Here is a 27,907-nt window from a genome sequence, read left to right as displayed (position 1 = left end):
GTCTATGAGAAAAATTGGCATTTTGGGAAAGGAGTACTGTTTTGATAGAGAAAGGCAGATTGGGTAGAGCAATTTTGAAGTTACGGCACTTAACTTAAATGCTTTTTAAAAAGCTGGTCTTGGCTTACAACTTCTACTTTATTCTAAAATGTACAAAAGTTCATTATAAAAGCTATCAATGTAATTATGTACATAACACGCGATAAAACATACAATTTGAAAAAGCAATGAACAAAAATCTCAGTGAAATATATATTATGCAAATTAAGCAAATAGAAACAAATATACAGGTTTGGTAGTGTACCCCTTTGTGGTTTGACTGTTGGGACCTGGGGAATTTTTGTCCCAGATTTGAAACTAACAGGTGTGAGCTACCACGACATGCCTAGAATGGAAGTATAGATTTTCTTCATTACTTATGCAAATTCAGTCCCAATTTGCATGATTTGCAATTCATTGTGTACATCTCTGTCTAAGCTACCTGCATAGTAAATAACATCAAGATCTGGTGCTCCTTCCAAACGTGGAAGGTCTTGCCATATAAGGTCTTCATGGTGTGCGACACAGTGTTGAACCAAGTACCATTGAAGCATTGATGGAAGGTAAGGGCCAAGACATGGCGTTTTGTCGCGAAGACGACAAAACGAAAAAAAAAAACATCGCTGTCGTTTAGCCTCCGTAACGACGTGTCAGCGAGCTCCAAATGGCCATTATCGGCCAAAGTTCGACCGACGTCCTGGCGATTGTCACCAATTCCGGATAATTGCACCATTTGTTTTCAAAAATCCTCGACTAGTTAACTAAAATGGTGCGGCAAACGCGGTACAAATGAGTCGATACTTGCCGGTGTAATTACCGCCAATATGTTTCAAACTGTTTTGAGTAAGAAAAGAAGGCGGTCTCCATTGACAGTCACGTTCACCTGAGGAATCGTATGGGAGGTCCCGGGCGGGTCACGGGGCGTGTCGGCACCATTAAGAGACGCACGCCTGCCAAAGGCGGCATTACGCTTTGGCAGCCAGCATGCTGTACTCAATAAAGATTGGTCTCTACCTGTACACTGTCTTATTACTGTGAATGCATTTAAGTTCGCGGGGTTTTGATTTGGGTGTTGTCGATGGTTTTATGTTCGCGGCAGCGCTATATTCGGATCACATACTGCTGCAATAATAAAAGACATCTGAAAAGGCGTCTTTACGTAACGTTACATCTAGTCACAGTTCTCTGATCTAGTCGGAAAGCGCACCGCGACTCGGCAAGGGCTATAGACGAGTAGACGGACATAGCAGTCACTTTGGGTGGTGCGGTGCTGACGTGATCACTCTTTTATGGCAGAGCTGAATCCGCGTCGTAGAAACTTCCTGCATTCACCGGAAGGAGGCGCGGGTTTGGCTCTGCCATAAGGAGAACCATGGAACGATCTGTCACTGATCTAAGTCATCTAACCATATCTGCCCACTGGATACGTAGTACTGCACATACAATTCACTACCATGGTGTCGATAGTCAAATCTGTCCAGACATGAGAGGGGGCACTGCTCTGGGCTCACCCGTTATCAGTAACCTAGTTAGTTTCAATTCCTAGTTTCATGGCGGTACATGGTCTACGTAAATCGACAACTGTACTTAACGTAATGTAACATAGTTAGAAACTGTTATCCCATGTTTGTGCTAGTGTTTCTGAATAAAAATCCACCCCACCCCACCCATGGTGATGCGGTCCAGCTGGCCACTTCGCATGATTGCACAAACCGGATAATTGCATAGACTCTACCAGTCTCCCCCGGTCGCTGGGAAAATAGTAGAAATTGGCCAAATAGAGTCAAATGTTTGAAGGGAGTCGGCTACGGAGATAGGGTTAATTTGACCCTATCTCCGTAGCCGACTCCCTTCAAATATAGGGGAGACTGGTAGAGTCTAATAATTGCACCAAATGCGCTGACAAATGGCACGCGGATTCTACTGTATTTGCAACTAGCCTACGGGCAAGAACTTGCAATAAACTTTCTAATAATCGAACGACCGTCGTCGGTACTAGTTCCGCGCGACTTTTGAAAAGTTGGGCGTGCTTCGTGATCGGCCCAGCGACGGTGATTTGTCGATGTGCACATGGTTTTGAATTCGCGATAGCGCTATATAGTCACATTGCTACTGTAATGGAAACGCCAAAGTCTTGGCGGACAGCCAGTCGGAAACCACCTACTAGACAGAAGATCACAGAACAGTCGCATTCGGCAGTGCTGGTGTGATCTAACCGCGTATGTAGGTAGGCAGGCCACAGCAAAAAATTTCGCCGTGGTTTTGAATCTGCGGTCAAGCAGTCACCACGAAAATTTCTACACTTGTTCGCGGGTATTTAACTTCGAAGTAGGTAGAAAATGGAGTGCTCGAAAGTTTGCGGCTGAAGGAGGAAACGTTCGCAGTGAAGAGGTCACCGTGAAAAACACGAACATAAAGCCATCTCAATTTTTTTGCCAATTCCATAGAACATTATTCAACTCAAACATTGAGGTTATTTGATTTCATAGCGAACTAGAGTTCCGCGACTTCATATCTTCACCAAATGATGTGATCTTTTACAACAGATGTTGTAAATGTTAAGCTTTCACATTGATTATGCAAATAATGAATTATAAGTATGAAAATCCCGTCATTTACCACTATGGAATTATAATATTTGTTATCAGTTATGAAGTCTTCATTTTCATAATTGATGTCTACCGATATTCCACTCTATGTCAGTTAAATATACGTTTGAAAGTCCCGTCATATAATGCAGGGGATTTATAGAATGTCCTCATAGATTATGCAACTTAGGTCCAGATATGCATAATCATCATCTAACTATGTCGACCACCATGGCGATTCACGCAAGGAGGTTTCAGGGAGAAAACCCTTTGTACTCTTCAGTGCAATTTGTGCAAAGCTGGTGCGTTACGGCATGAGGCGGTTTACTGGGCATGTAAGACAATCAAACAAACCATGAAGTCAGCAACAGACAATACAGTTACATAAGAGTCTTTTGTTCAAAAGACAACGCACCAAATATGACGTGACAAAATAGATCACACAAATTAGTTTTAATCATTAACTGTATGTAACCTTCACAACAATTCAAGACACCTCAATCACTTATACCTGAACACACGTCTTTAACATACGGATACTCCACAGATACTCACAACAATTACTACTGGTACTAAACTATACGTTGAGGTAACGCTTTTGCAATATGATTACCATTCGGTAGACGACGCTTTGTACATTCAGTGGCGCGGGGAGACTCGCACATTACACCAGGTACACAATGTGGGAAATTCTGTTGTACACAACCTCGAGTGTGATGCTAGATAATGATCGGTTTTTGTGAAAAAAGAAAACAAAATGAGTTCGCCAGCCGATTTTGAATGATCTAAGATACAATCAACAAGATAGCATTTTGACTTGTACTTTTGACTCGGACTTGTAAAAAAAACAAGCCAAATTGTTCTTGCACTTACATAATGATTTTGTATCTTAGCAGTCATGTTTCTGTCCATATGGTTATCTACATCGCTTTGATAGTTTCTCTTGGAGCAAATAGTAAAATCTGCAGGTCTAACAATCGTGCAACAACTTCCATTGTTTCCAAAGCTGACACGATAAGCATGTGACTTACCTCAGCCAATAGAAGGACAGGAAACTTGGTCTGGAGTTTTGAGAGCAAAGTTGTGGACAAGCGTCATTTACCAGCAATCAATTGTAGGAGCCGCAGTATTGTGTTATAATACCCCCGCTCCTTGGAAACCAACTCGGACTAAGAAAACACGAGGTCACAGTCGGTCGGACCTCCAGCCCACACAGGCCGGTCTCCACACGAGTGTGGCGCAGTTCTCCTGTAAGGAGGAACGTTTTCTACTCAAACTTTCAAGGCCTGCGGTTGTGCTTTCTGTCGGCTACTGGCGTGTTACGACACTTAAGGTAAATACAACCTTTAGGTATGTGGGGTGTAAATCTAAATATTCGTCTTGAATATGTTCTTGTGCAGCCATGCCTTTCAAGTACACAGGTCCTACAGTATTTGTGAATACAGCTTCAACTTTAAAATGATTTCCCCACGATTTTCAATAGTTTTGACAACGGATAACTAGGCAGACTGAAATGCTGTGCTGGACTGTAAGTGACAGCTGGTCTTGTTTTTGCGCTAAGGTTGCCTATGATTACATGTTGTTAAAGGTTGTATTTGAGTAGACCCAGGCGACCATTAGCGTTGTTGTTTTTCCAAAGTTCATGTAAATCAAGTAAAATGCATGTGTTATACGCTTCAAACATAATATGGTGTAATGAATTTGTTAGCATACAAAGATCATTTCAAACTTTATCGTCAATGACCAAATTAGAAAATTCCTTAAATCAAGGCATTCTCTTACGATCTGCATGTGGATACGTGTCGTCACAAAAGTACGTCAATAAAGATATGTTACGAGTATGAAAATGAAGGTTTTGGTTGTGCTCTTGTTGTGAAGATCGCTCACTGCATGTTTGACACATCGCCGGAAATTACGACTGGTTGCCAGGCCTCTGGACCAATCAACTACGTCTTAATCTGGAGCTTCAACAATACGGACTGTCAGAAAACACTTGATAAGCCAATGGGTCAACAGTTTGTTCTGCTGGAGTTACGGTTGAAGTACTGTTGTCAAGGAACACCGACTTTCGTCGTGTGGTGACAATGTTCTTACTATTGCAACCCTGGTTACGTTAGTGATTAGGATTCATTTTCAGGTGCAGAACTAGCAATGTCAAGTTTTGTAGTTAGGGCGGGGTTCTGTAGCACAATAAGCCTGGAAGCTTTCTGACAAAGTCTTTGAGCATGGTTAATCCCCTTCGCAGGCCTTCTAGGTGCAGCCGGTTGTTATTTTCGGGGGAGCGCTGATTTACGCCATTTGGCCATGTTCTAAGTGTCGGGGAAGATGGATTTTAGCCGTGCAGCACTGGCTTCTGTTGTAGCTTTGGGTATGCTTAAAGTCCCCTGCAAACAAATACTGCAGATGTGCATGTGATGGGGTGTGGCTGTTGCTTCATCCTTCCGTTTGGCCTCCCGTTTCTCAGCTCTGGCGAAATCAGGAACTTGACTGTAGAGGAGGAATGGTTTTCATCAGTAGTTGGTTCCTTGCTGAGTCCGTCGTGTTGATTCTAGCACTCTAAATATAGCAGTAAAAAATCAACAACAACTTCAAAATCGCTCTAGACAGTTCCTGTTGGTCTTCCAGTCTAAAGCAACGTGTCATGACCTCAGTGGTCGCCAAGCGGCAAAGGTCGACAAATGTAACATGGAGGTAAAGAGATTGATGGCGAATTACGGAAAAGGAAAAAGAAGGTTTTCCTGTAACGAATGAGGCCTCCCTACAACATCCTTGTTGTAACCTACAAGAACTAAATAAAACTAGAGTTCCACGACCTCATATCTTCGCCAAATGATATTGACCTTCACGACTGATGACGTTTTCATTGATGATATAATCCTAATTTCTGTTCACAAATGTATGATATCGATCGATGATCTTGTCCACCCAAATAACACAGGTTGTCCAAAATATGAAAGTCTTATCTTAAGTTAGCAAAGACAGCTATTCTCAACTATGCAAATGTGGGCCCAACATTTTCTCAATTATGCAAATGTGGCCCTTATTTACATATACGTTTGATGATGTTCAAGTTTAATGAACTTAAGGATGCTACAACATTCCCGCCATTTACCACTATGTAATTATGGTATTTCCTCATCAATTATGCATATTGGCTCCGATGCGCATAATTACCATTTATCTATCTCAAATTATAACTTAAGCTACTAACAAACCAAAAATCATGATGATCTGTTGACCCCTTCTTGAGTTATTACCAAATGAAGGGCGCACAGCTGGGTGACCTACTGTACATGTAGATCCCAAGCCAGGCGGTCCTCCATGTGTCCCTAAATAGAGGTCGAGTAAGATTCAATGGAATTATACCTTATTCTCTTTAATTATGTAATTGAAGTCCTGATTTGCATACTATACATTTCATTATGTTAATCATCACCTAAGGTACCTACAGACCGAAAGCAATGAAAATACACCAAACCCTGCATGAGTTATACTCCTCCAAAGTTTCATACATAAAGGCCCACTGTAGCTCAAAACAAGCCGCCAAGAGGCCCAAACTTACACCACTTGTTCCCTGCCCCAAGACCTATCTACCATAAAAAAATCATGTACCTGGCGCCTTTGAAGCTTTGAAGCTCCGCTACAGTACCTAAGGTACTCGCTAGAAGGCCCATTATCGAACTTGACCTTCCTTTTTGTAAACCCTACCCATCCACTAAATATCATACAGAACCATCAACAGCTTCTCAAGTTATCTGGGTGACATACAAACACAGAAACATAAACAGCTCGCTGTACAACGGTAGGAAAGCGCCAGGTAAACCATTTTCGAACTTGACCTCCATTCCCACAACCTCACCTACCAAAAATCATGAAGATCCATCAACGATTCCATCACTTTTTTTGCCTACATATAAACACAAAAACATTCAAAGTCAGTTGCAGTACTGTTGAAAAACGCAAGGTGAACGATTTTTTTAAATTTGACCTTCCTTTGCACAACCACTACACACCTATCAAAAATCATGAAGATCTATCAAAGGTTTCTCGAGTTATGCCCTTGACATACATATAGACCCACCCTACAGCTGGAGTAACCGAAAATATAATCTTCTCGGCAAAGATAAAAGTCCAGACTTTCAAACAGGAAAAGAAACGATAAATAGATACCTGGCTACTGCATCACTGCTTGATCATCATTGTATGTTCCGTACTCCCCAAGTAGAGGTACGGCTGCGGCTTGTCTTTGACCTCTTTTTAGGCGTTTTTGTCAGGCTTTCTATTTTGTTAGATTTCCTTTTTCCAAAATAGAAAGCTCGACCTTACAAAGACGCCTAAAAAGGCAACAAAACAAGCCTAAGCCTAACCTCTGATTGGAGAGCATGGTTTCTCACATGGGCATTTCTCAGCAGCAAAGTTCACAGTTCTCAATATAATGTGTGTAGATCGGAGGTATGTAAAAGGTGAGGGTTTCTGCATCATAGTGAAACATGCATTATTTGTGACGGAGTCGGTCCGCAGGAGAACCGGTGAGTGAGTAAAATGAAGAATCTGTGCGTTAGATTATGTAAATAAGTGGGCCAAGGGAATGTGATAACTCTTCACTATATCTAAAAGGTGAAATGTAACAGAAAATGAGGGAAATGATCATATCGTAACGTTTACAAAACCTCGTTCTGTCGATTTCTCAGAATATGTCTGAAAGTTTGAGGAGAATTGATTACAAAGGTTTCACGCACCAAAAAAATATGACATTTCTGCGTGATAAAGTCGCATCAAAATTGCAAATACTGTCATGCCAAGGAAAAAGGCTCAAAGTACACAACAAAAGTTTTCCATATATCTCGTGCCATTCAAAGGGATTTTTCAGGCGCAAAAATGATTGCCGTTCTATCTATGTGCGTTGAAATATGCAACCTAGCCAATTCCAACAGGCCCGAGATAGATAAGTTTGTCAAATCCATGTAAAATATGGAAAACATTTACCTGTCCTCAACCTTAACTTAAACCTTAAGAAGAAAGAAATGAATATGAGCTGATTAAGAAATCAAAGGCATGACAAGAGAAAACAACTTCAAGGCTGAAGAGATCAAATCGCGGAAAAGGGCAATGAAGAAGTTAAAGCTTGAGGTAATTTTTTCATCTTTTTTCAGCATGTCTTCGGATGAAGAGTACGAGTCCGAGTCCGTCCGAGAGGACGTTGACTCCCAGAGAGATACTGGAAGCGAATCTCCTGATGAAGGGAAGAGGCAACGAAGGAGAAAAAGAACGACAGAACAGAGAAGGGATGAGAAGGAGAAGTCTGAGGTTGATGTTGAGGCTGTGCAGGAGTTTTGCCAGGCGGTACGGGCGGGAGATGTGGAGAAGGTCGGGGACTGTCTGGATAAGAATGACATCGACGTCAACGGGTTTTACCTCAGGTGCGTCTCACAGAGGTGACGTCACAGGGCGATTCCATTTCTGGGTTTTAGGGGGTACAGGTTGATTTTGGAGTTAGCTTTGTTGCATTCCTGTTTATTTGCATGTACTAATTTCATGTCAAGCTCCAACATCACCGAGTCGCCGACTTTCATAATACAACATCGCTTCTACTTTGTTGGAACATCAGTCTGATATTAAAAAACGCAGCATTTTCGGAAAAATGCAGGATATTCCCCTCCCATTGCCTACACCTCATATATGACATCCGTAGCATTGACTGTAAGGGTATTATGAAGTTTCTGCATAAATTATGCAAACGAGGTCTGCATTAGCATAATTTATGATCAGGTGTGTTCATCTTTCCTAAAGGTACCTACATCTCAAATATGACATGCGTAACTTTTATGGCAAGGGATATGCATAAATTATGCATAAGGACCTCATTAGCATAATTTATGGCCAGGTTTTCTGACCTTTCCTAAAGGTACCTACATCTCAAATATGACATCCGTAGCCTTTACAGTAAGGGAAATACAAGTACATGACTAAATTATGCAAATGATGTCCGCATTAGCATAATTTATGGCCAGGTGTATTCGCCTTTTCTAAAGGTACCTACATCTCAAATATGACATCCGTACCTTTTCCGGTAAGGAAAATACAAGTTTATGCATATATTATGCAAATGAGACCCTCATTAGCATAATTCATGGTCAGGTGTATTCACCTTTCCTAAAGGTACCTACATCTCAAATATGACATCCGTAGCCTTTACGGTAAGGGAAATACAAGTTTATGCCTAAATTATGCAAATGAGGTCCGCATAAGCATAATTTATAGACAGGTGTGTTCACCTTTCCTAAAGCTACCTACATCTAAAATATGACATCCGCAGCCTTTACGGTAAGGAATATGCATAAATTATGCAAATGAGGTCCGCATTAGCATAATTCATAGCCTGGTTTTCTGACCTTTCCTAAAGGTACCTACAACTCAAATATGACATCCGTAGCTTTTACGGTAAGGAAAATACAAGTTTCTGCATAAAGTTTGCAAATGATGTCCTCATTAGCATAATTCATGGTCAGGTGTGTTCACCATTCCCAAAGGTACCTACTTCTCAACTATGACATCTGCAGCTTTTACGGTAAGGGAAATACAAGTTTCTGCATAGATTGTGCAAATGAGGTCCTCATTAGCTTAATCTATGTCCAGGTGCATTCACTTTTCCCAAAGGTACCTACGTCTCATAGATGACATCCGCAGCTTTTACGGCAAGGGAAATACAAGTTTATGCATAAATTATGCAAATTAGGTCCTCATTAGCATAGTTTATTGTCAGGTGTATTCACCTTTCCTAAAGATACCTACATCTTAAATATAACATCCGTACCATTAAACATAAGGTACATATAACTTTCTGCAATACCATTAGTAGAGCTCCCACCCCACATCTACTTGGTTTTTGGCAGAAGAATAAGAAGAAAGAAGAAGAAGAACAGGCAAGCAAAAACAGTATATTCCCTCCTGGGAGAGGAATATAAAAAGGGTCTGTCGAATGCTATGAGAATGCCACCAGTTCAGAGATAACGTTATGTACTAGTACTAGCACTTTCCTACGGCCAGCGAGCTACTGGATTTTCCCCCAGCCCTCCACGCTAGGTTTAGCACACCTAGCAGCTTACTCTGGAACTGCAGTGACGTTTTGTTAGAATATTCCAAAGATGATAGCTGATCAAAGCAACGACGGATTTCCATGATACTCAGTATGCAGGTAGCTAAGACAAAGATGTACACAATGGGATGTGGATTATGCAAATTCAAATTAGGACTTAATTGGTACAATTACAAAGGAACTTCTATAATTTCAGTGTTTTCCATGATAGGACTCTAATACATATGTAACGTATGTAATGTATGGCAGGTAGACTATTAATAGATTCCAATTATGCAAATAAGAGCCTAATTTGCACGATCAATGCAGAAGTGCCATGATTCCCAAGTGATAAATGGTGGGAATTGCATACTTGTGACATTTGTAAGTTACTTATAGGTTTACATCACTTTGCATAGGTTATGCAAATATGCAAGTAATCCGCATGATTTATGATGAAATGTAAAGATGGAATTCTGCCAAATGAAAGGACTATTACATATGTATGTGATTTGGGCAGAGAAGACCATCATTTAGAATAGATAATGGTAATTACAGCATCATTTGTATAATCAATGAGACAAGATGAAACAGTATATCTACAAGATGAAACAATAGATCTAAGGCTCTAAATATCTAATGGAGGTATGAAGTCTCCGAACTCTTGTTTGGGGAAGCTTTTCCTTACTTAGAAATCCTGCCATCAAATTGTCATTTTTTTCCCTACTTTTCTGGATGAACTCTTATCCATTGTAGCTGCTTGCGTAAGTCCCTGTCACACTTGTGCGTATGTACAAGTCCCCATGAGTTTTTGGTTTAGGTTAAGTTTGCAGCCGAAGAAGTCATTTCTTGGGTTCGATAACTAGGCTGCACAACGGTAGGTCAAAGTAGAAAACAACCTCTTCCCTGCAAACTTACATAAACCCCAAAAAATGTTCATGCGCACCTCATACGCCCTTGAATATACGCACAAGTGTGACAGGGCCTTCAGGTTTGCAATGACACTGCGTGACGTACTTCTCTTTTGTGTGAAGTGATGGAAAGTTCACGTCACTTCACCTAGCGACAGACAACGGTACGACAGACCTTATCCAGCTGCTGATCGACAAGAAGGCCGTTGTGAACATCGCGTCCAGGGTGAGTCCCACAGTTTGTCGACTTGTTTATCGTATGGTAGATGATCTCTAAACGTACATTTTTCTTCCAGTGACACTTTATAATTGTCAAAGAAGAAAATGTCTTTAAACACTTTTCCATGAGTTCCTGCGAAATTGCAAAGCCTTGGCCTCGCTCAACCTCAGGATGATATGCCTCTTTCTTACACATTAGTCGTCTCTTGCGGAATATTTACATATTTTGCTGATTTCCTATAATTTTCGTTGACAAATTCTATGTTCGCTGACTTGTTCTGGCCGCCAGTGACAAAAACAGAAGGTTTTTTTGTGAGTTGTGTGTGAATAGTCCAGTAGCACTAGTCCTGGACTCACGCAGAAGTAACGTCGGCTTAGAACGCTTTTATCTTCCAAGTATTGATATATCTAATTTAGAAAATAATTAGGTATAATGATTAACGTTATACATTTTCGTCCTTATGACTGGCGTATATATGATTCATAAGTATATTTGTGCTAACGTTGCTATGTCAAAATGTCACTGGCGTGTTTTCGTGACGCGTTACCGTGACTTGTTTACGTTGCTACCCTCTATGTCACAGGTGTCTTCCTCTAATGCATGGCGTTGTTTTCAGAAGAAAGGTGGCTCTTTGTTCCACCCGCCGTACATTCGGCGTGCAGAGTGCAGGCTCGGTACGGGTCACCAGAAAATATGTGGACATGATGGAAAACATTAATTGTGGTGCGGGTTAAATAACTAACCAGTCCTTAAAACTCAAAGATTTTGTTGATTTTGACAACATTGTTACAATTTTTCTCTATTCTGGATTTAAAGGCTGAAACCGCAGAATTTCACGTAATGATTTTAGTGAATCGCAGGCATGGATTGTTAGGAAGAATAGATTTGAAGAGCAGCATTTCGTGCAAGCAAGCTCTGACCCCGACCTCTTCTGTCAGGAACATTTCGGTTCCTCTACGTTTGCAATCCCGCGACAGTACCAGTGAAACTATGGAAAACGGCACAGCTACCATAGAATCTCAAAGCCATAAACATTAGCCTGCGGTTACAGTGCCATATATGTAAGTTTTGTTTCATTCTGCCCTTTTAGAGAACCTTTAGTATTGGGGTCCCGATATGTTGACTGCGCGTTGAATTTGACAGAGTAGGGCTAACAAGATTGTTAAGGCACCCTTTCCATTAGGCGGAGCTCGCTGAGCGGCAGTGCAGCGACCAACATGGGATTTGTGTAACCATCGATTTCAAAAGCGGAATATGATGCAACATAATATATGATGTAACCAAGCAGGTTATAATGTGTATTTAACCTCCTTGATCTAACTGACAAGAAAACACGCATAACGCAAAAAAATAATTGTTATAATTCTTTATCTCTGAAATTCGTTGAGCGATTTGTCAAATCTTTGGTCGCCTAGCGGTCGCAGCTCCAGTGGGAGGAGGTTAAAGGACGCTGCGTTATTTGACCGCCTGGAACATGTTTGTTAAAGGAAGAATTGATATGTATGCATTATTAAGTGCCCGGCACTTTGCTTCGTTTGTTTGCGAATGATTAAGAAGTGGTGCTCATCCATTATTCATCACACTTTTGTCTCTGACGGGATTTTCTATGTCAGAAGAAGGACATTTAGTCAGGACACGGCCACGGGTTTTGGCACTGCAACTTTTGCTTCTACCTCGAACAAGGATATTCTGTTCGTTTGGTGGGCAATCTGTGTGACCAAGGATTTCAGTGATTTCACCTTTCATTTGCAGACAGGCCTTAGCCCTACGTCCTATCAAGGAGGTTACAATCAAATTGCTTGGCCCTGGGAAAAGGTGGCAGTGCTTAGGAGTTAGGTCAAGCAATAACGTGGAAAACATCCAACAACGGTAACGAAAGTTACTCACTACTATTGGGACGCGTCGACGATACGTAACGATAACAAAGGTTACTCACTACTGTTGGGACGGTACTTAACGGTAACGAAGGTTATACACTACCGTTGGGCCGGTACGTATCGGTAACGAAAATTACTCACTACTGTTGGGACGGTACGTAACGGTAATGATAGTTACTCACTACTGTTGGGACGGTACGTAACGGTAACGAAGGTTACTCACTACTGTTGGGACGGTACGTAACGGTAACGAAGGTTACTCACTACTATTGGGACGCGTCGACGATACGTAACGGTAACGAAGGCTACTCACTGCTGTTGGGACGGTACTTAACGGTAAAGAAAGTTACTCACTACTGTTGGGACGGTACGTAACGGTAACGAAAGTTACTCACTACTGTTGGGACGGTACGTAACGGTAACGAAGGCTACTCACTGCTGTTGGGACGGTACTTAACGGTAAATAAAGTTACTCACTACTGTTGGGACGGTACGTAACGGTAACGAAAGTTACTCACTACTGTTGGGACGGCACGTAACGGTAACGAAGGTTACTCACTACCTTTGGGCCGGTACGTAACGGTAACGCGATGGTTACTCACTATCGTTGGGCCGGTACGTAGCGGTAACGAAGGTTACTCACTACTGTTGGGACGGCACGTAACGGTAACGAAGGTTACTCACTACCGTTGGGCCGGTACGTAACGGTAACGCGAAGGTTACTCACTATCGTTGGGCCGGTACGTAACGGTAACGAAGGTTACTCACTACTGTTGGGACGGTACGTAACGGTAACGAAGGTTACTCACTACTGTTGGGACGGTACGTAACGGTAACAAAGGTTACTCACTACCGTTGGGACGGTACGTAACGGTAACGAAGGTTACTCACTCTTGTTGGGACGGTACGTAACGGTAACGAAAGTTACTCACTACTGTTTGGACGGTACGTAACGGTAACGAAGGTTACTCACTATTGTTGGGCCGGTACGTAACGGATAGAAAATGACGGAGACGTCTTGACGATACCTTCAGTATTGTGATACGACGTTGGAGGTTGAAAGTTTCGTCACTAGCTCCCTTATGGTTTTAGTTATCTCCGCTTCTGGATCACTAAATCAGGAGGTCGAGATCTTGATCTGCCAGTCAGTGATCTTAACCTATGTAATTGTTAGCTCGCTAAAACTGTTGCAGTTGCAGTTTCTTATAGGGACCATAATCATCCTCCGACGTCATGTTTAAAGACAGCTGCACCTTGTGTACAGTTCTCGGAAAGTCTCGTAGGGACACGCCCAGATTTGAGTGAATCAAAGTCCTAAAGGCTGCGCCTGGGCAATCGTGATGTCATTAATGTCACAAGAGTTTTGACTGGGCGACTTTGTGCTTCAATGCAATATTCTGAAGTCGCTCTCCAATTGATTGGAACCTCGGGATACAGCACATGTGAGTCAAATTGGCGCAGGAACGATGTCTCCGGCATTACAACCTGACCCATGTTGGAAATCGCGAATCAGCGCTCCAAAAAATTAACGCCTGGGCCTACAAAGGAGGCCAATATAATGTTTCCTTAGTTAAATCTATGACCATCATGTTATCTATAATCTAAACTTCCGGTTAATGTTTTCTTACAGAATCCGGTTCCAGAAAAAGCCACATATCCGTTGAATCTGGTGACGTCAGACGGTCCAACCGGAGCCACGCCCCTTCACATCGCTGTGCGGTACAGAGACCAGCCTCATTTGGAGGCGGCGGAGATTCTGATAGAAAACGGCGCAAACGTGAACGCACGGGACAAGGTAAGGGTAAAGTTACGTCAGAACGTAAACGCACGGGACAAGGTAAGGGTAAAGTTACGCCAGAACGTAAACGCACGGAGCAAGGTAAGGTTTAAGTTACGTCAGAGCGTAAACGCACGGGACAAGGTAAGGGTTAGGTTACGTCAGAACGTGAACGCATGGGACAAGGTAAGGGTAAAGTAACGTCAGAACGTAAACGCACGGGACATAGAATTGACAAGGAGATTGACTTTTTATCTATTGATGGGAGAGAGATAAGAAATGACTCAGATATTCTGACTGAATGTAAGGCATATTATGAACAACTATACCAAGAGGACAATATAAGTGATACAGCAATAGAACAATACTTAGAAAGCGTACAATTAGAAAATATTTTAAATGAGACAGACAGAGAATTCTTAGATAAACCAATTACAAAAGAAGAATGCAAGGAAGCCCTCTTCTCTATGAAAGACAATAAAAGCCCTGGCCTGAATGGCATTCCTTCAGAATTCTTTAAATTATTCTGGCCTATGATAGGAGACCTTGTTTATGATTCTATCCAGGAAACCTTAAGGGAAGGGAAAATGTCTATATCACAAAGAAGAGCTGTACTTAGGCTAATACACAAGAAAAATGAACGCCACCACCTGGACAATTGGAGACCAATCAGCCTTCTTAACACTGATTACAAAATATTTGCATTTGTGTTTGCGAATAGACTGAAGAAAGTTCTACACAAGTTAGTCAACAATGACCAGACTGCATATATCAAGGGTAGATTCATTGGGCAAAATGTAAGACTTATTAGTGATGTCATTGAATATGCTGAAACTCAAAACATCCCTGGAGCAGTAATTTTCCTGGATTTTAGTAAAGCTTTTGATTCTCTGAATAGACAATTCATGTGGAAAGTGTTACAAAAATTTAATTTTGGTCCTTTCTTTATCCATGCAATGAAATGTATGTACTATGACATCAGCAGCACCATCTGTAATAAAGGATGGTTGTCTGACTTTTTCCCGCTAAAAAGAGGTATACGACAGGGCTGCCCCATATCCGCTCTCCTGTTTATACTTACTGTTGAAATTATGGCTGTAAAAATAAGACACGCTCAAGACATAGAGGGAATAAAAGTCAAAAGTAACCCAGCTAACGAGGTAGAAATTAAAATCTCTCAAGTAGCAGATGACACCACACTTCTGATATCAGATGATGCATCTATGGAAAATGCATTTAGATATATACAAGAGTTTTGTAATGTATCAAGCCTTAAACTAAATATGAGTAAATGTGAAGGATTATGGATAGGCACATACATGGCCAGACAAGACAAACCTTTAGGTATTTCCTGGCCCAAAACCCCTATAAAATCCCTAGGAATATACTTTTCTAACCGTAAATTACAGCAAGAGTGTGAACTCTTAAATTGGGAAAAAAAGATTGAGCGACTAAAAAATACACTTCAAATTTGGAAATGTAGAAACCTCACTCTGTATGGTAAAGTTACGGTATTAAAGTTCCTAGCCCTTTCACAGATAATCTATAACATGTCAATGATTCTCACCCCTACTTGGGTGATACAGACTGTAAAGAAAGAAATGTTTGCATTTCTATGGAATGGAAAAAAAGATAAGATTAAAAGACAGGTTATAAGCCAACCCATTGAACTGGGGGGATTAGGCCTGACAAATCTTGAATACCAAAAGCAATCCCTACTTGCATCTTGGGTACAAAGACTGGACAAAAACTGTTTAACTTTGGAAGAAAATGCTAGATGGAAAGCACTGCCCCTTCTGTACTTAAATTCTTTTGGCCCCAATAACCTTATACTACACATGAACTTTGAAAATGAAAACGATGGCCCAAACCTCAACAATATTCCCACTTTTTACAAACAAGTTATACTATCCCACCACAGAACTGATAAAGCGGGCGGTTTTAAGGCCCTCAACATAGAAGAACAAGTAATATGGTGCAATGAAAATGTGAGATCCCAGGGTAAAACTATCTTCTTTCCCCAGTGGATCAAAGAAGGAATCATTTATGTGAAAGATTTATTCCCTAGGGGACAATTCATTTCTATTAATAACTACCCAACCCTTTGTAACAGACCCAGTACTCTAATTGATAATTGAGCACATTAGTCTGTTTCAAGCCATACCCAGCTCTTGGAAAACTGTTGTTAAAAATACCCTAGACTCAGATGACAGCCCAATGCATCTTGTTATCCAGACCCCAAATCTGCTTGAACCTACAACAAAATTGAAAATCCAGACAAAATCCTGCAAAGCCCTTTACACTGCACTCATTCAGAAACATGCAGTGGTACCATGCTGCCAGCAGAAATGGCAGGCACTTTTCGGTTCTGACTCTTTTGAGTGGAAGAAGATTTGGAAGATGTTTAATAAGGCACAACTTCATGTAAAGAAACACAAATAGCAGTATTCAATTACAAATTACTTCAGCAAATTCTACCATGTGGTGAGAAACTAAACAAATGGAAAATACAAGATGAAGATGGGCAAGTAGTTAGTCCTATATGTAAATTATGTGACAGTGGAGATATTGAAAATTATAAGCATATGTTTCTGGATTGTAAAAGGCTAAAAGACTTCTGGAACTCAGTTCACACTTATGTACCCTTCTGTCCCAGTAACCCTAACATTGATTTTCAAGAAGTGATCCTTGGAAAAGTAACTCAGCCACTAAAAATACATGATCTGAAAAGAAGACTTCAAACAATAACTATAGCTAAGTGGGTGATTTTTAAAACATGGGTTTTTCTGAGGAAGAACCCACAGGCCACTTCAAGTCAAAACGATCTGGTCAGTATTTTCAACTGGGAAATAAAAAACAGATTTACCAGTATAAATGCACTTTAGCACCTCTTGAAAACCAACCTGCTGTATGATATTATCTTTTACTTACTATCTTAAGTTTTGTCTTGTAGGTAATGATGTAACAATGTTTTTATCTGATTCACATATTTGTAACAGGTAGTCAGTCGTGTAATATTATCTTTGATTTCTGTTTTAAGCTACTCTTTTGCATGTAATGATGTTAGGAATCTTATGTTATGTGCTATTTATCACAGGTAGTTTGTTTCTGTTAAAAAATGTTGTGTCGCTTCTGTTAAGTTACTTTCAAGTGATGTTCCAACTTTATAATGATGTGGTGATTTCAACTTAAGTTTGATGTAAAAACTTCATTGTAAAAATCGGTGGTGGTGAATAAAGTGGTGAAAAAAAAAAAAAAAAAAACGCACGGGACAAGGTAAGGGTAAAGTTACGTCAGAACGTAAACGCACGGGACAAGGTAAGGGTAAAGTTACGTCAGAACGTAAACGCACGGGACAAGGTAAGGGTAGAGTTATGTCAGAACGTGAACGCACGGGACAAGGTAAGGGTAAAGTTACGTCAGAACGTGAACGCACGGCACAAGGTAAGGTAGAGTTACGTCAGAACGTGAACGCACGGGACAAGGTAAGGCAAAGTTACGTCAGAACGTAGCTTTTCACCTCTGCTTGATATTTCTACCAACGTTATATCAAATATGATGTCTAATTCTATATGTTGTAAAACTTGATGTATCTTTTTTTACTCTTGATTGAGAGTGACTCAAACTTCAATGTTTAATCTTTGGTATCTTATTTTGCATTATGTCAGTTAAGAAATGCCTAGCCGTTGATGCCCTTGTTGACTCTTGTTAGTCGTGACTATGAATTTCAGAAGTTGAAGGCAATGAGTGAGTGAGAGAGAAGTTTGCAGATGAATCTCTTTTCTCTCGTCTCAGAACTGGGACACACCTTTGCACCTGGCGACCTATCACGGAAATAACAAAGCTGCACGTCTATTGGTGGAGGCTGGAGCAGGATTGGATAACGAAAACAAAGTGAGTCAATCAATCAATCAATCAATCAATCAACCAATCAATTGATCAGTCGATGAAAGCTGACATATTGACTGCTTATGGTGGGGTACAGCACAAACTCATAGAATAAGAATAACGTTATGATTCTCCAATGGTTCAGCTTAGTATATGTTAATTCCATGGCATTCCAGAGGGGAAAAGTTCCAGAGGATCTTGCCTTTGAAGAGAGCACGCCTGTTGGGTGTAAGAGTCCGGACTCCCGGAACAGCCTTCTGAAGGGAAGACAGAGGATTCTTCACATCATCAAGCGAATTAAGGTAGGTTTTGGGAGGAAAGTCAGATGTTTAAAAGTCAGCAAGGGAAATATTTGCATTTGGTTTGCAAATGCAGGTTATACTTATGACTACACAATGTAGTTGTTACTAGATTTGTATTCAATAACACTAGGCAAAAATTGGCAATATCAGTGTTGGTTCTAAATTCCTGGGAACAACAAGAGTTCGCAGACCTCATATCTCCATGAACTATTCTGTTTATGCAAATGACTTGCACATTTACATAATATATGCTTGGTCATAAACACCTTTATCTAACTTACACATGTTGCAATATTGTCAGTCCTATCATTTTCCACTTAGATGGATTCTGGCACTTTTGCATTAATTATGCAAATCAGGAATTTATTTGCATAATTGTTATCTGTTGATGCTCCACTTGCCATAAACTACATATGTTACATGTATCTATCTGAGTCTTATAATGGAAAACACTGCAAATATAGATTTTCCTCATTAGTTATGCAGATTAAGTCCAAATTAGCATAATTTGCACTTCATTGTGTACATCTCTGTCTAAGCTACCTGCATACTAAATATCATGGAAATCCGTCGTTCCTTTGTTCAGTTATTCTCCTTAGAAGATTTTCACAATAATGCCACTGCAGTTCCAGAGCAAGCTGCTCGGGGGCCAAAATCTACACCACTTCTTTATTACATCACAAGCTATCTGCCACCCACAAATCAAGACCATAGCACGCCCAGGTCAAAAGATACAAAAGCGGAAATTCTGCTGCAGTATCAAGGTCACATACTAGAGGGCCCAAAATCGACCTTGAATTTCGGGTTCACAACACCTGCCCACATACCAAATATCATCGCAATCCATCAAGAGGTTCTTGAGTTATGCTGACATGGAGATAAATATTCACGGTCAGATTTTCATGATGAAACTCTCCCGGCCAGTAAGTGACAATTCTTCAGTTAACAATTTGACATGACTGGACCAATTAGCCAGGAGGATTATGCAACCCTCTGGTCTCCTTGTGTGAATAAATGTTGGGTAAATTTGTAACCATATACATGTAACCGTTAACAGGGTGGGTGTGTTTGGTTTAAAAGGACTTTGCTCTTACTTTTGTTGTGTTGACACAGTGCAGAGTACACGGCGCTGTAACATATATTTGTCGTCTCCTACTAACAAACCTCATGAAATGTACCATGGGATAGTAGTGATCCTGCTGTTTCACTGGTTAGTGTTGAATAAAACAAATTAAGGTTATTTTATTGCCTTCGCCGCAGGCATAAGGGCATTTAGGGTATATTTTTGGTCGGGATTTGTGGAGTGATGATGTTGGCGATATAACTCTTGATGCCATGGATGGATGTTGGTGATTTTTGGTAGGTAAGTTTCTGTTGGGGAGACAAAGGTCAAGTTCGAAGATGGGTCTTCTGGGGAGGATAACTAAAGCAGGGTTTGGCGGATCTCAATTGTTATGGGTGGGTAGAAACGATTAGTGATTATTAACATAATGAGATGCAAATCAGGTCATTCTTTCCATAATTAATGAGAAAAAGTTGAAATTCCCTTTCAATTTGCTATTTCTTGGATGACGACCTATATATGAATGAATGAATGAGAAAGGAGGACACCTATATACAGGACACTGCCCACATGTTTGGGTTAAGGTTACCATGTGGGCCACTATCCTAGTTGGGGCTGGCACGCTCCCATGTCCCAGTAGAGAGGGGATGCTGTCAGGGCCCGGCGTTTAGGTGGCTCTAATTTGACAGCTCCGTGGATCTACCATGTGTTTTTCCACCATGATGTCAATTAGAAAGACCAAAGAAGATTAAACCTCTGTCAGGTCGACCAGAAGAAACCAGCTTAGCTAAGAAACTCATATGTATATTTGAACACAAACTTATCATGGCAGTGTGGGGTTGGCGAAGAGCAAAGTAGCCTTCTAAGAAAGAAGACTTTGCGTATAATAATGCCATGATTCCAAAGTTGTAAATAAGGGTAATTTGATACTTGCATTCGGAAGTTGAATGAAGGTGAACATCATCATACATTAAGTATTCAATCCATAATATTATGAATTGTTAGATTTATGTTATTTTTGTTAATTTAGATGGGGGAAGACCTTGTATAAGCCACTATGGCTTTTTTTCTTCCCCCAGCGCATGTTTTTTTGTTTGTTCTATTATGTAAAATTGATTTTAATATGTGCGAATAAACCAAACCAAACCAAACCCACCTTTCAAACCTTTCGTACAAGTTAACACCATTCGGCGAAGGTATGGGATCACCGAACTCTAGTTGTTATCTGTGGTACATTCAGTGACTGTTTTTTACAATATCTATTTGCCAGGAGAACGCGGAGAGCGCCAGTTTTGCTCGCTCCTCTCACAGGATGAGTCGGCCTGCCAGGAGACCAATCAGGTTCAGCGATTTCCCGCAGAAATCGGCCGAGGAACTGCGAGTGTTAGAGAGACGTTTTGTTCTGGACTGCGTGGCTGTGGCCAACATCTCACAGGACTATGGGAAGGTAAAATCTACAAATAACTTCTGTAAACTTGCAAGACAAATTGAGTCCACAGTTCTAACACATACAGAACTTTCAAGTTGACAGTATTCATATACTGTCACATATTCATTATGGGCCCTGTTTGGGGGATTTGGGGGTGATCAATATTTATTTGTTACACGCCTTTCCTTTATTGGTTTACGTTGGCAGATGTCATATATCCTTGTATTCCATTGGTACCTCCAAAATGTGGTAGTGAAGTTCAAGTTAACCTCCAAACACAGTGTCCTAAACTAGGAGTGCTGCAATACTATAATAGATGATGGCAAAAAACACAAATTGATCATTGGTGGATTTCCATGTAACTGAACTTATTCATAAGCTTTTCAGGAAGAATCATGGTCATTTTTCAACATTGTGGATGTCCTGAAGAATGGATTAAATTCAGCACAGATAAACTAAGTACATCTGCATCGGCCTTTACATGACATTCAAGTTGACCTTGAGGTTCTGACCCGTGGGACATGTAAAAAGTCTAGTTGGTAACATTAGAAGTGTTCAGAGAGGATGGTAGAAGGTTTTGTCAGAGAAATGCATTAATCTACATTTTTTAAGCGGTGAGATGAAAAAAAACTTGTCAAGTCGTTACCCTTGAGAAAAAATCTGCTGAATTGTAGACAAGGAATTCCCCCATCTAATACCCTTTATTGTCCTTGTAATGAGCTTCAAGTCCTGACAACCATAAAGACCTTCATTTCTCCTGATTCTTATTTATTTTCTTACATTTGAGTGTTTGTATCAGCTTGTTAACTTTTAAACAAAGCAAAACTAAACCAAACAAGAGTTCAAAGACCTCATACATGTACTTCCATGTCAAGTCTTTGGAGTTTTTGCAAATTTCTTGTTTTATTGTGATTTTCTATAAAGCGGATTATTCTGCATTAACTATGCAAATGACGTCCAAATACTTCTCATCTAACATTATGTATTATGCAAAAATTCACATATACAAGTATGACGTCCAATCATTTACCACAAAGGTACAATAGCCCTTTCTGATCATTTATGCAAATCAAATATGCAAACGAATATTCATTTTCAAAATTGTTATCTAGTAATATTTTGCTCACTCTCATGTGTATCAAATGTATCAAAATTCCTATAGTGGAAGGAATACGGAATAATAAAATGTCCTTGTTGACCATGCAAAGCTTAAACTTTAAAGCCTAAATTACTTTGCACTCTTTGCATACACTGATTATGTGAAACTCAAGGTACCCACATGAGCTATAATAAAAATCCAATGCTGTATTCTGGTTCCATCCTAGGCCAATCCGAAGATGGGGACAGCCATCCCACCCTACAACGCACAGAAGGACAAACATGTGGAGCCTTACTTCAACTTTTATGGAGTGAAAGAGGTGTTGAAGACTACAGGACAGGTTAGAACACTTTCATATTTTGGTGGTTCAATGTATATCACTTTGTAGCATTACACAATCGCTCACTGTCAGGGCTTATTGTAATCAACACAAAATTTAGAGGTGTTGGCCAGAGTTGGGACTGCTAGAAGCCTGATCTTGTCAGGCTACATGACTTCAGTAATCAAATAGCATCTGATATACCAATGGTACATACATGTGTTCATATAGAATTTGTACTACCGGTACATATTATCTGCATGTAACATGGTAACACCAAGAACCAATTTTTTGCTATTGGAGTCCAAAGTCCAGTTTGATAGAACCAGACATGAATATGACTGCTGTTTCCATAGCTTTTGGGCTGCATGCTACTGATACTTTTATAGCCCCTCAGTATACAGTCAAACCTGGCCAAGCAACCACCTGGCACAGGCAACCAGCAACCACTTTTTTTCAGTCCCAAATGGGCCTTCACACTCCCCTGAACAACCAAATTTGATTGACAGCAGCATCCAACCCAGTAGCGGCCTCTTGAAAATGAGGATTTCTGCACGCTCTGGCACTATCAGCCATTCATTCAATTTTAACACCAGAATCAGGAAAACAATTCTTATACACTGTATTCTTCACAACAATACCAGTAACACCATTCTAAAGATAGATGCAGTTGAATTAGTTAAGATGCACTTGAATTAGTTAAAATGCCCCTTTTTTGTGTCACCAGTTAAAATCAGGAAAGCACATATCAAATACTGCACAAAGTACAAATTAAGCTAGTTAGAATTTTGACATATATACTAAAGAAACTACATTTGTAAATGCACTTGTTTTGACTGTTCTAGGAGCAGACAATTACAAAAAACATGTTTGATTGTTAGATAAACACAGTTCTGATGGTCAAACAATGGTTTAATGGAATGTGTTAACATAACAGCATGGAGATTAAAAACTGTTGTGCATCTCTTGTAGATATGTTTCTGGAAACTTAATAAAGGTGTATTTCGTCCAAATGTATGATTTTTTTACCCAGTCCCTTGAGTGGTTGCTTGCGACAGGTTTGACTGTACTTAGATGCTCCCGTGAAGACCCAGACTGTCCACTATACTGAAGGACACATCAAATCAATACATCGCTTGAAGTCACCAAGATGTATTTCTTTTCAGAATGGAAATAAGAGTTCCTCGATCGATGGTCCCGTCATCGACCGTTTTGTCAGTCTGGGTAAAGGCTATCAGTACCTGTCCAAGAGGAACAAGTTTGGAGCTGGTAAGGGGAACAACTCAATATCACTCAATGGAAAAAAACGGTTATAGTTGGACATTCATACAGATAAATGTGTAAAACTATATTGAATCTCAAAAGGGATGTACAACAGTTTTATGTCAGCAATCATTTGGGGATGAAAATACATAACTACGTCTTGATTGTATATTTTAGATTTAAAGAATACATTAATTTTTCTACACCATTCTGCAACAACACACCATACATTCAGAAATTAAAGGGGAACACAATCCCCAATCTGAAAAGTAAGAGAATCCCTACCTACCAGACCTACTTTTTTCAGGACTGTTAATTGGAAATACAACATTTTTTTCCTAGGCCTTTTTAGTCTCTTTACAAGACAGCTTTGCAATCTGTAGTTCAGCAGCATTATTCCATGATATCACAGACCACTCTTTAATTATCACTGTTGGAAAACATGTTTTGTGAACTAACTTTACATTCATTTTTATGTCCCAAACTGGAGCACGTCTTGTTTTGTCTCCTCAGGGCACTCCAGAGAAGGGGCTGATGGTCATGGTCAGTTCATGACAGGCGTGCAGCCCATGTTCGGCTACCGTGGCCTGTACGGATTCAGAAGGAACACGCCCTGGCTGCGAAACGTTCCCTCGACATTTGGAGTCGACCCTCGGTCACCAATGCACGCCAAAGAGCGACTTCCACCCATTTACTACCGACGTCAGGCAGGCTGGGCAGCTAGCATGTGAACAGAGTTGTGTACGAAAGAAAATCTCCAGGTTCTGAAGAATGGTGTGACTGTCTGACATTGCAAAGCAGTTTTAACAACATCTCAAGGGTGAAACCAATTGATGATGAAGACTTATAATATCTATTTTTGCCAAAGGTTTAAGTAATGTTAAGATTTTTCTTCTAAAAAGACAGTGTGTGTCCTAAGCTTTACACTGTCAGGGAGTAGCCTCCACCAGGCCTTTCTGTGGGGGTATGGATCACAGAATTGGGAAAAAAGTTCAGTCAGTCAGTCTGCCAGAAGGCTAACATTTCCGCCTGACCAGTGATGAAGCCCTTTAGTCCCCAAACTCCCCTGGCAAATTTATTCTCCCTACAACCAGTCAGTGTACATGATGTAGTTAGTCTGGTAGAGGCAGGTCAGGAAGACTTGTTATTCAATATTAACCTCATTTCCAGCTAGACAGTCAAATTTAACAAGTTGGGCTTAATACCATAACATGTACTCAATAAATGGGAGGCAGAAGAAGTGATAGACCTTTTCTTTATTGTTAAGCTGACTCCATTATACAGTACTGTAGCTGAAATGCAAAAAGCCACAAGCTCTGACATAGAAGTACACTACACTGCTCAGACTGGCATGTCAGGGCTACACACATGGTTTAGTCTAAGACAAGTTCTATCTGAGCATCTCAGTCTAGAATTGGCAAGAACTTTTTAAGTAGATAGGTGGGCACTTCAGAAATGTGGTAAAGAGAGAGGTTGTATACATCATAATGTAACAACTGTAAGTCCCTCTCTTTTTCAACCTGCACAGTAGCAAAATGTTGTCATGTATAATGTACATAATTATGTAGTCAAGTAGTCAGCGCTGCTGTAGGAATGTATTGGATATTGAGTGAAGTTTGGCAAACATTGCAGTTATACAATGTATCTAGAGCAGTCAGGTGTCTGAGTTTCTGTATTTGCCTGTTTGGATGTTGTTTATACTTTGTACCTCCTAGAGCAGCCTTAACGCAACAAATATCTTCAATCTTAACTGGACCAACAAATAGTCTACACCAGTCAAATTGATAATAGTACATTCGTCAGTAACAGAAATTAATTTTACACTATATTTTACTGTAGCTATGTAAGTTTCACAGTAATGTATGATGAAACAATTATAGTAATTGAATATCTTGGCAACAATTCTATAATTACACACCTTGTACATGTATTTCATGTTGATAGCATTAGCACATGAACTTCCTAAACGTCTTTGGATTTTAAGCTAAACAGATTGAGAGTGATTGTTAATTGTGCTTCTTTCCCTCATTTCATTGTCGCATGATTGAAGAGAAAGTTTGATTCCTACTCATGAAGCAGGTTTCCAACATGTCGAAGTTGAAATCTGTGTATTATGCAACCAACCAAAGCTGAGTTGGCAAACATTGTACTAATATTAGTATACAATGTAACTCAACATTTCCTATACAAAGACTGATGGATCAGGAATGATTACAAAATGTGATCGGTTATTGGGTATTGGTTTGATTTTTCTCCTCCTTCTTCACTCACTTAGTCCTTAGCCAAAAATGATACACAATACGATCTAGCTTTTTTGTCCATCCTTTCTTCTGTTTGAAGTTTTAATAAAAATGATCTTTAAAGATCAAGTTGCCTAATTACCACATTCCTTCCGCCCCCATAAAAGCACTGGATGTACATGACTTGTACATAATTCCTTGACAAAGCCTATTCAATACAAAAGTGGGTCACCTTTCTTGCACAGAATTACATTTGTGTCCTCCTTTTCTTTGTTCCATACAAAAGTATATATATATATATATTTCAATTACTTGGTCATTCTCCTTCATTCTCTTTTCATGCTTGCAAACAGAAGGGCACTTGTGGAGACAGATAGCTGAAATACAAACTACTTTCATTCAACACTTTGGCAAATGGATACGAGTCTGTATCAATCCCCCCCCCCCACCTATATTTTGGAATAGGAATGCCCAACATGTTTCAAACTTGACTATCAACAGATATTGTCATTCCAACTAAAACATGATTTAAAAGTTCTTTAAGTCCTGAAGACATGTTCATGCATACTACACCTCTGTATCTGTATCTATATAGCCGGTATAACCGCCATTAGACGTAACACACCAGCCACACACACCTGTGCACACGGTCACCAGAAAGTGCGAAATGGAACGAAATGGAACGAACTATTAAAAACAGTCAAACTGGCCATAGTGGTCATTTTTTGTGGGTTCCTTGGATTTTCCCCATTGATATAAGCATTAAGAATTAGTCTATAGCGGTCACCTGTCCAATGTGGTCGCCTAGGAAAAAGCCCTAGAAAAAACTTCTTTTGGGCTCCGACCGCTGGATAAATGGGATAAAAAGTTTTAGATCTGACTGTAAAGTGAAGGATGAAAATGGTACGCACTGATCGCCGCCGAGCTAACGACCGCAGCGACTGAGAGGCCGTCTACTTGGCCGTACCGCGAAAATTAAACTGCCCAGGAAAAATAACTGAATGTTGCCATCAGAAAAGACTTGGTTTATTTTTCAAAATCAATTTGTTACGAAGGTCGCTACAAAACTGCTTTAATCGTCACAAAATGCCATACGCCAGAACTGTGAAGGAGAATTCCCGCCATGTGGGTAAACTATGTGAAATCTTGCAGTCAACCAATCAGAGCACAGATTTTCTGATGCGAACCAATCAGCGCTAAGAACAAGCAGTGACCTTGCATATTAATGAGCTAAAAACATGGCACCCGGTTGTTGCCGGCAAGCGTCATGACTTATGTAAATAAAATTATAGCGATAAATACAATTTATCTACGGTACATACGCAGAATGTTCACGGAAAAAAATTCAAGGTAATATATTTTGTGTAGATTAAGGCCAGAAATGATGGCGAATCGCGGCAAATCATGGCGTAGAGGCTGAAATGCGCGGGCGAAAATCTTGGTTTTCTTTCCGTTTTTCCTTCCCGTTTTTTTCACGATTCTGCGATTGAGTCTTGAAAAACGGGTTTTTAATGACGGTCAAGGTCTTAAAAACATTACATGATGGAAAACGGTCGTCGTGGGCAGGGATTGGGCTCTGTGCGGTTCCGATTCGTGGCGATCGCGGTCGCGTTGGTCAGGTGGTCGCCTTGGGCAGGCCACTTAATGCTTGTGGCTATGGGGAAAATTTTCGGGACCGAGAAAAAACGGTCGCCATGGCCAGGTGGACGCGTTAAAGAGGGGGTCTCCTAGGCAGGTTTGACTGTACATGCACATTCATGCACACCAACATACATGCACACACACACATAAATGCAGTGTATCTGCAGCTTTTTGTT

The 27,907-nt window shown here is 40.4% G+C and overlaps 1 protein-coding gene across 2 annotated transcripts in view; it reads left to right on the top strand.

The window, feature by feature from the left end:
* Positions 1 to 26,219, top strand: part of LOC136446211 (uncharacterized) — a 42,909-nt gene extending 16,690 nt beyond the window's left edge. The window contains exons 1-10 of one of the 2 annotated variants that reach the window (XM_066444525.1): positions 3,725 to 3,960; positions 7,781 to 8,047; positions 10,737 to 10,839; positions 14,341 to 14,505; positions 18,283 to 18,381; positions 18,552 to 18,677; positions 21,011 to 21,187; positions 22,495 to 22,608; positions 23,754 to 23,856; positions 24,364 to 26,219. In XM_066444525.1, the coding sequence (XP_066300622.1) occupies positions 7,782 to 8,047; positions 10,737 to 10,839; positions 14,341 to 14,505; positions 18,283 to 18,381; positions 18,552 to 18,677; positions 21,011 to 21,187; positions 22,495 to 22,608; positions 23,754 to 23,856; positions 24,364 to 24,581 (1,371 nt within the window). In that variant the 5' untranslated portion in view covers positions 3,725 to 3,960; position 7,781 and the 3' untranslated portion in view covers positions 24,582 to 26,219. Of the gene's footprint in view, positions 1 to 3,724; positions 3,961 to 7,780; positions 8,048 to 10,736; positions 10,840 to 14,340; positions 14,506 to 18,282; positions 18,382 to 18,551; positions 18,678 to 21,010; positions 21,188 to 22,494; positions 22,609 to 23,753; positions 23,857 to 24,363 lie in introns of those variants that run through there. The other variant, XM_066444526.1, reaches the window with a different exon arrangement.
* The last annotated feature ends 1,688 nt before the right edge of the window (positions 26,220 to 27,907 follow it).

This window comes from Branchiostoma lanceolatum, chromosome 12 (assembly GCF_035083965.1).
Source record: "Branchiostoma lanceolatum isolate klBraLanc5 chromosome 12, klBraLanc5.hap2, whole genome shotgun sequence".
In the NCBI taxonomy this organism is placed as follows: Eukaryota; Metazoa; Chordata; class Leptocardii; order Amphioxiformes; family Branchiostomatidae; genus Branchiostoma; species Branchiostoma lanceolatum.
This window is presented reverse-complemented; position numbering and strand designations above follow the sequence as displayed.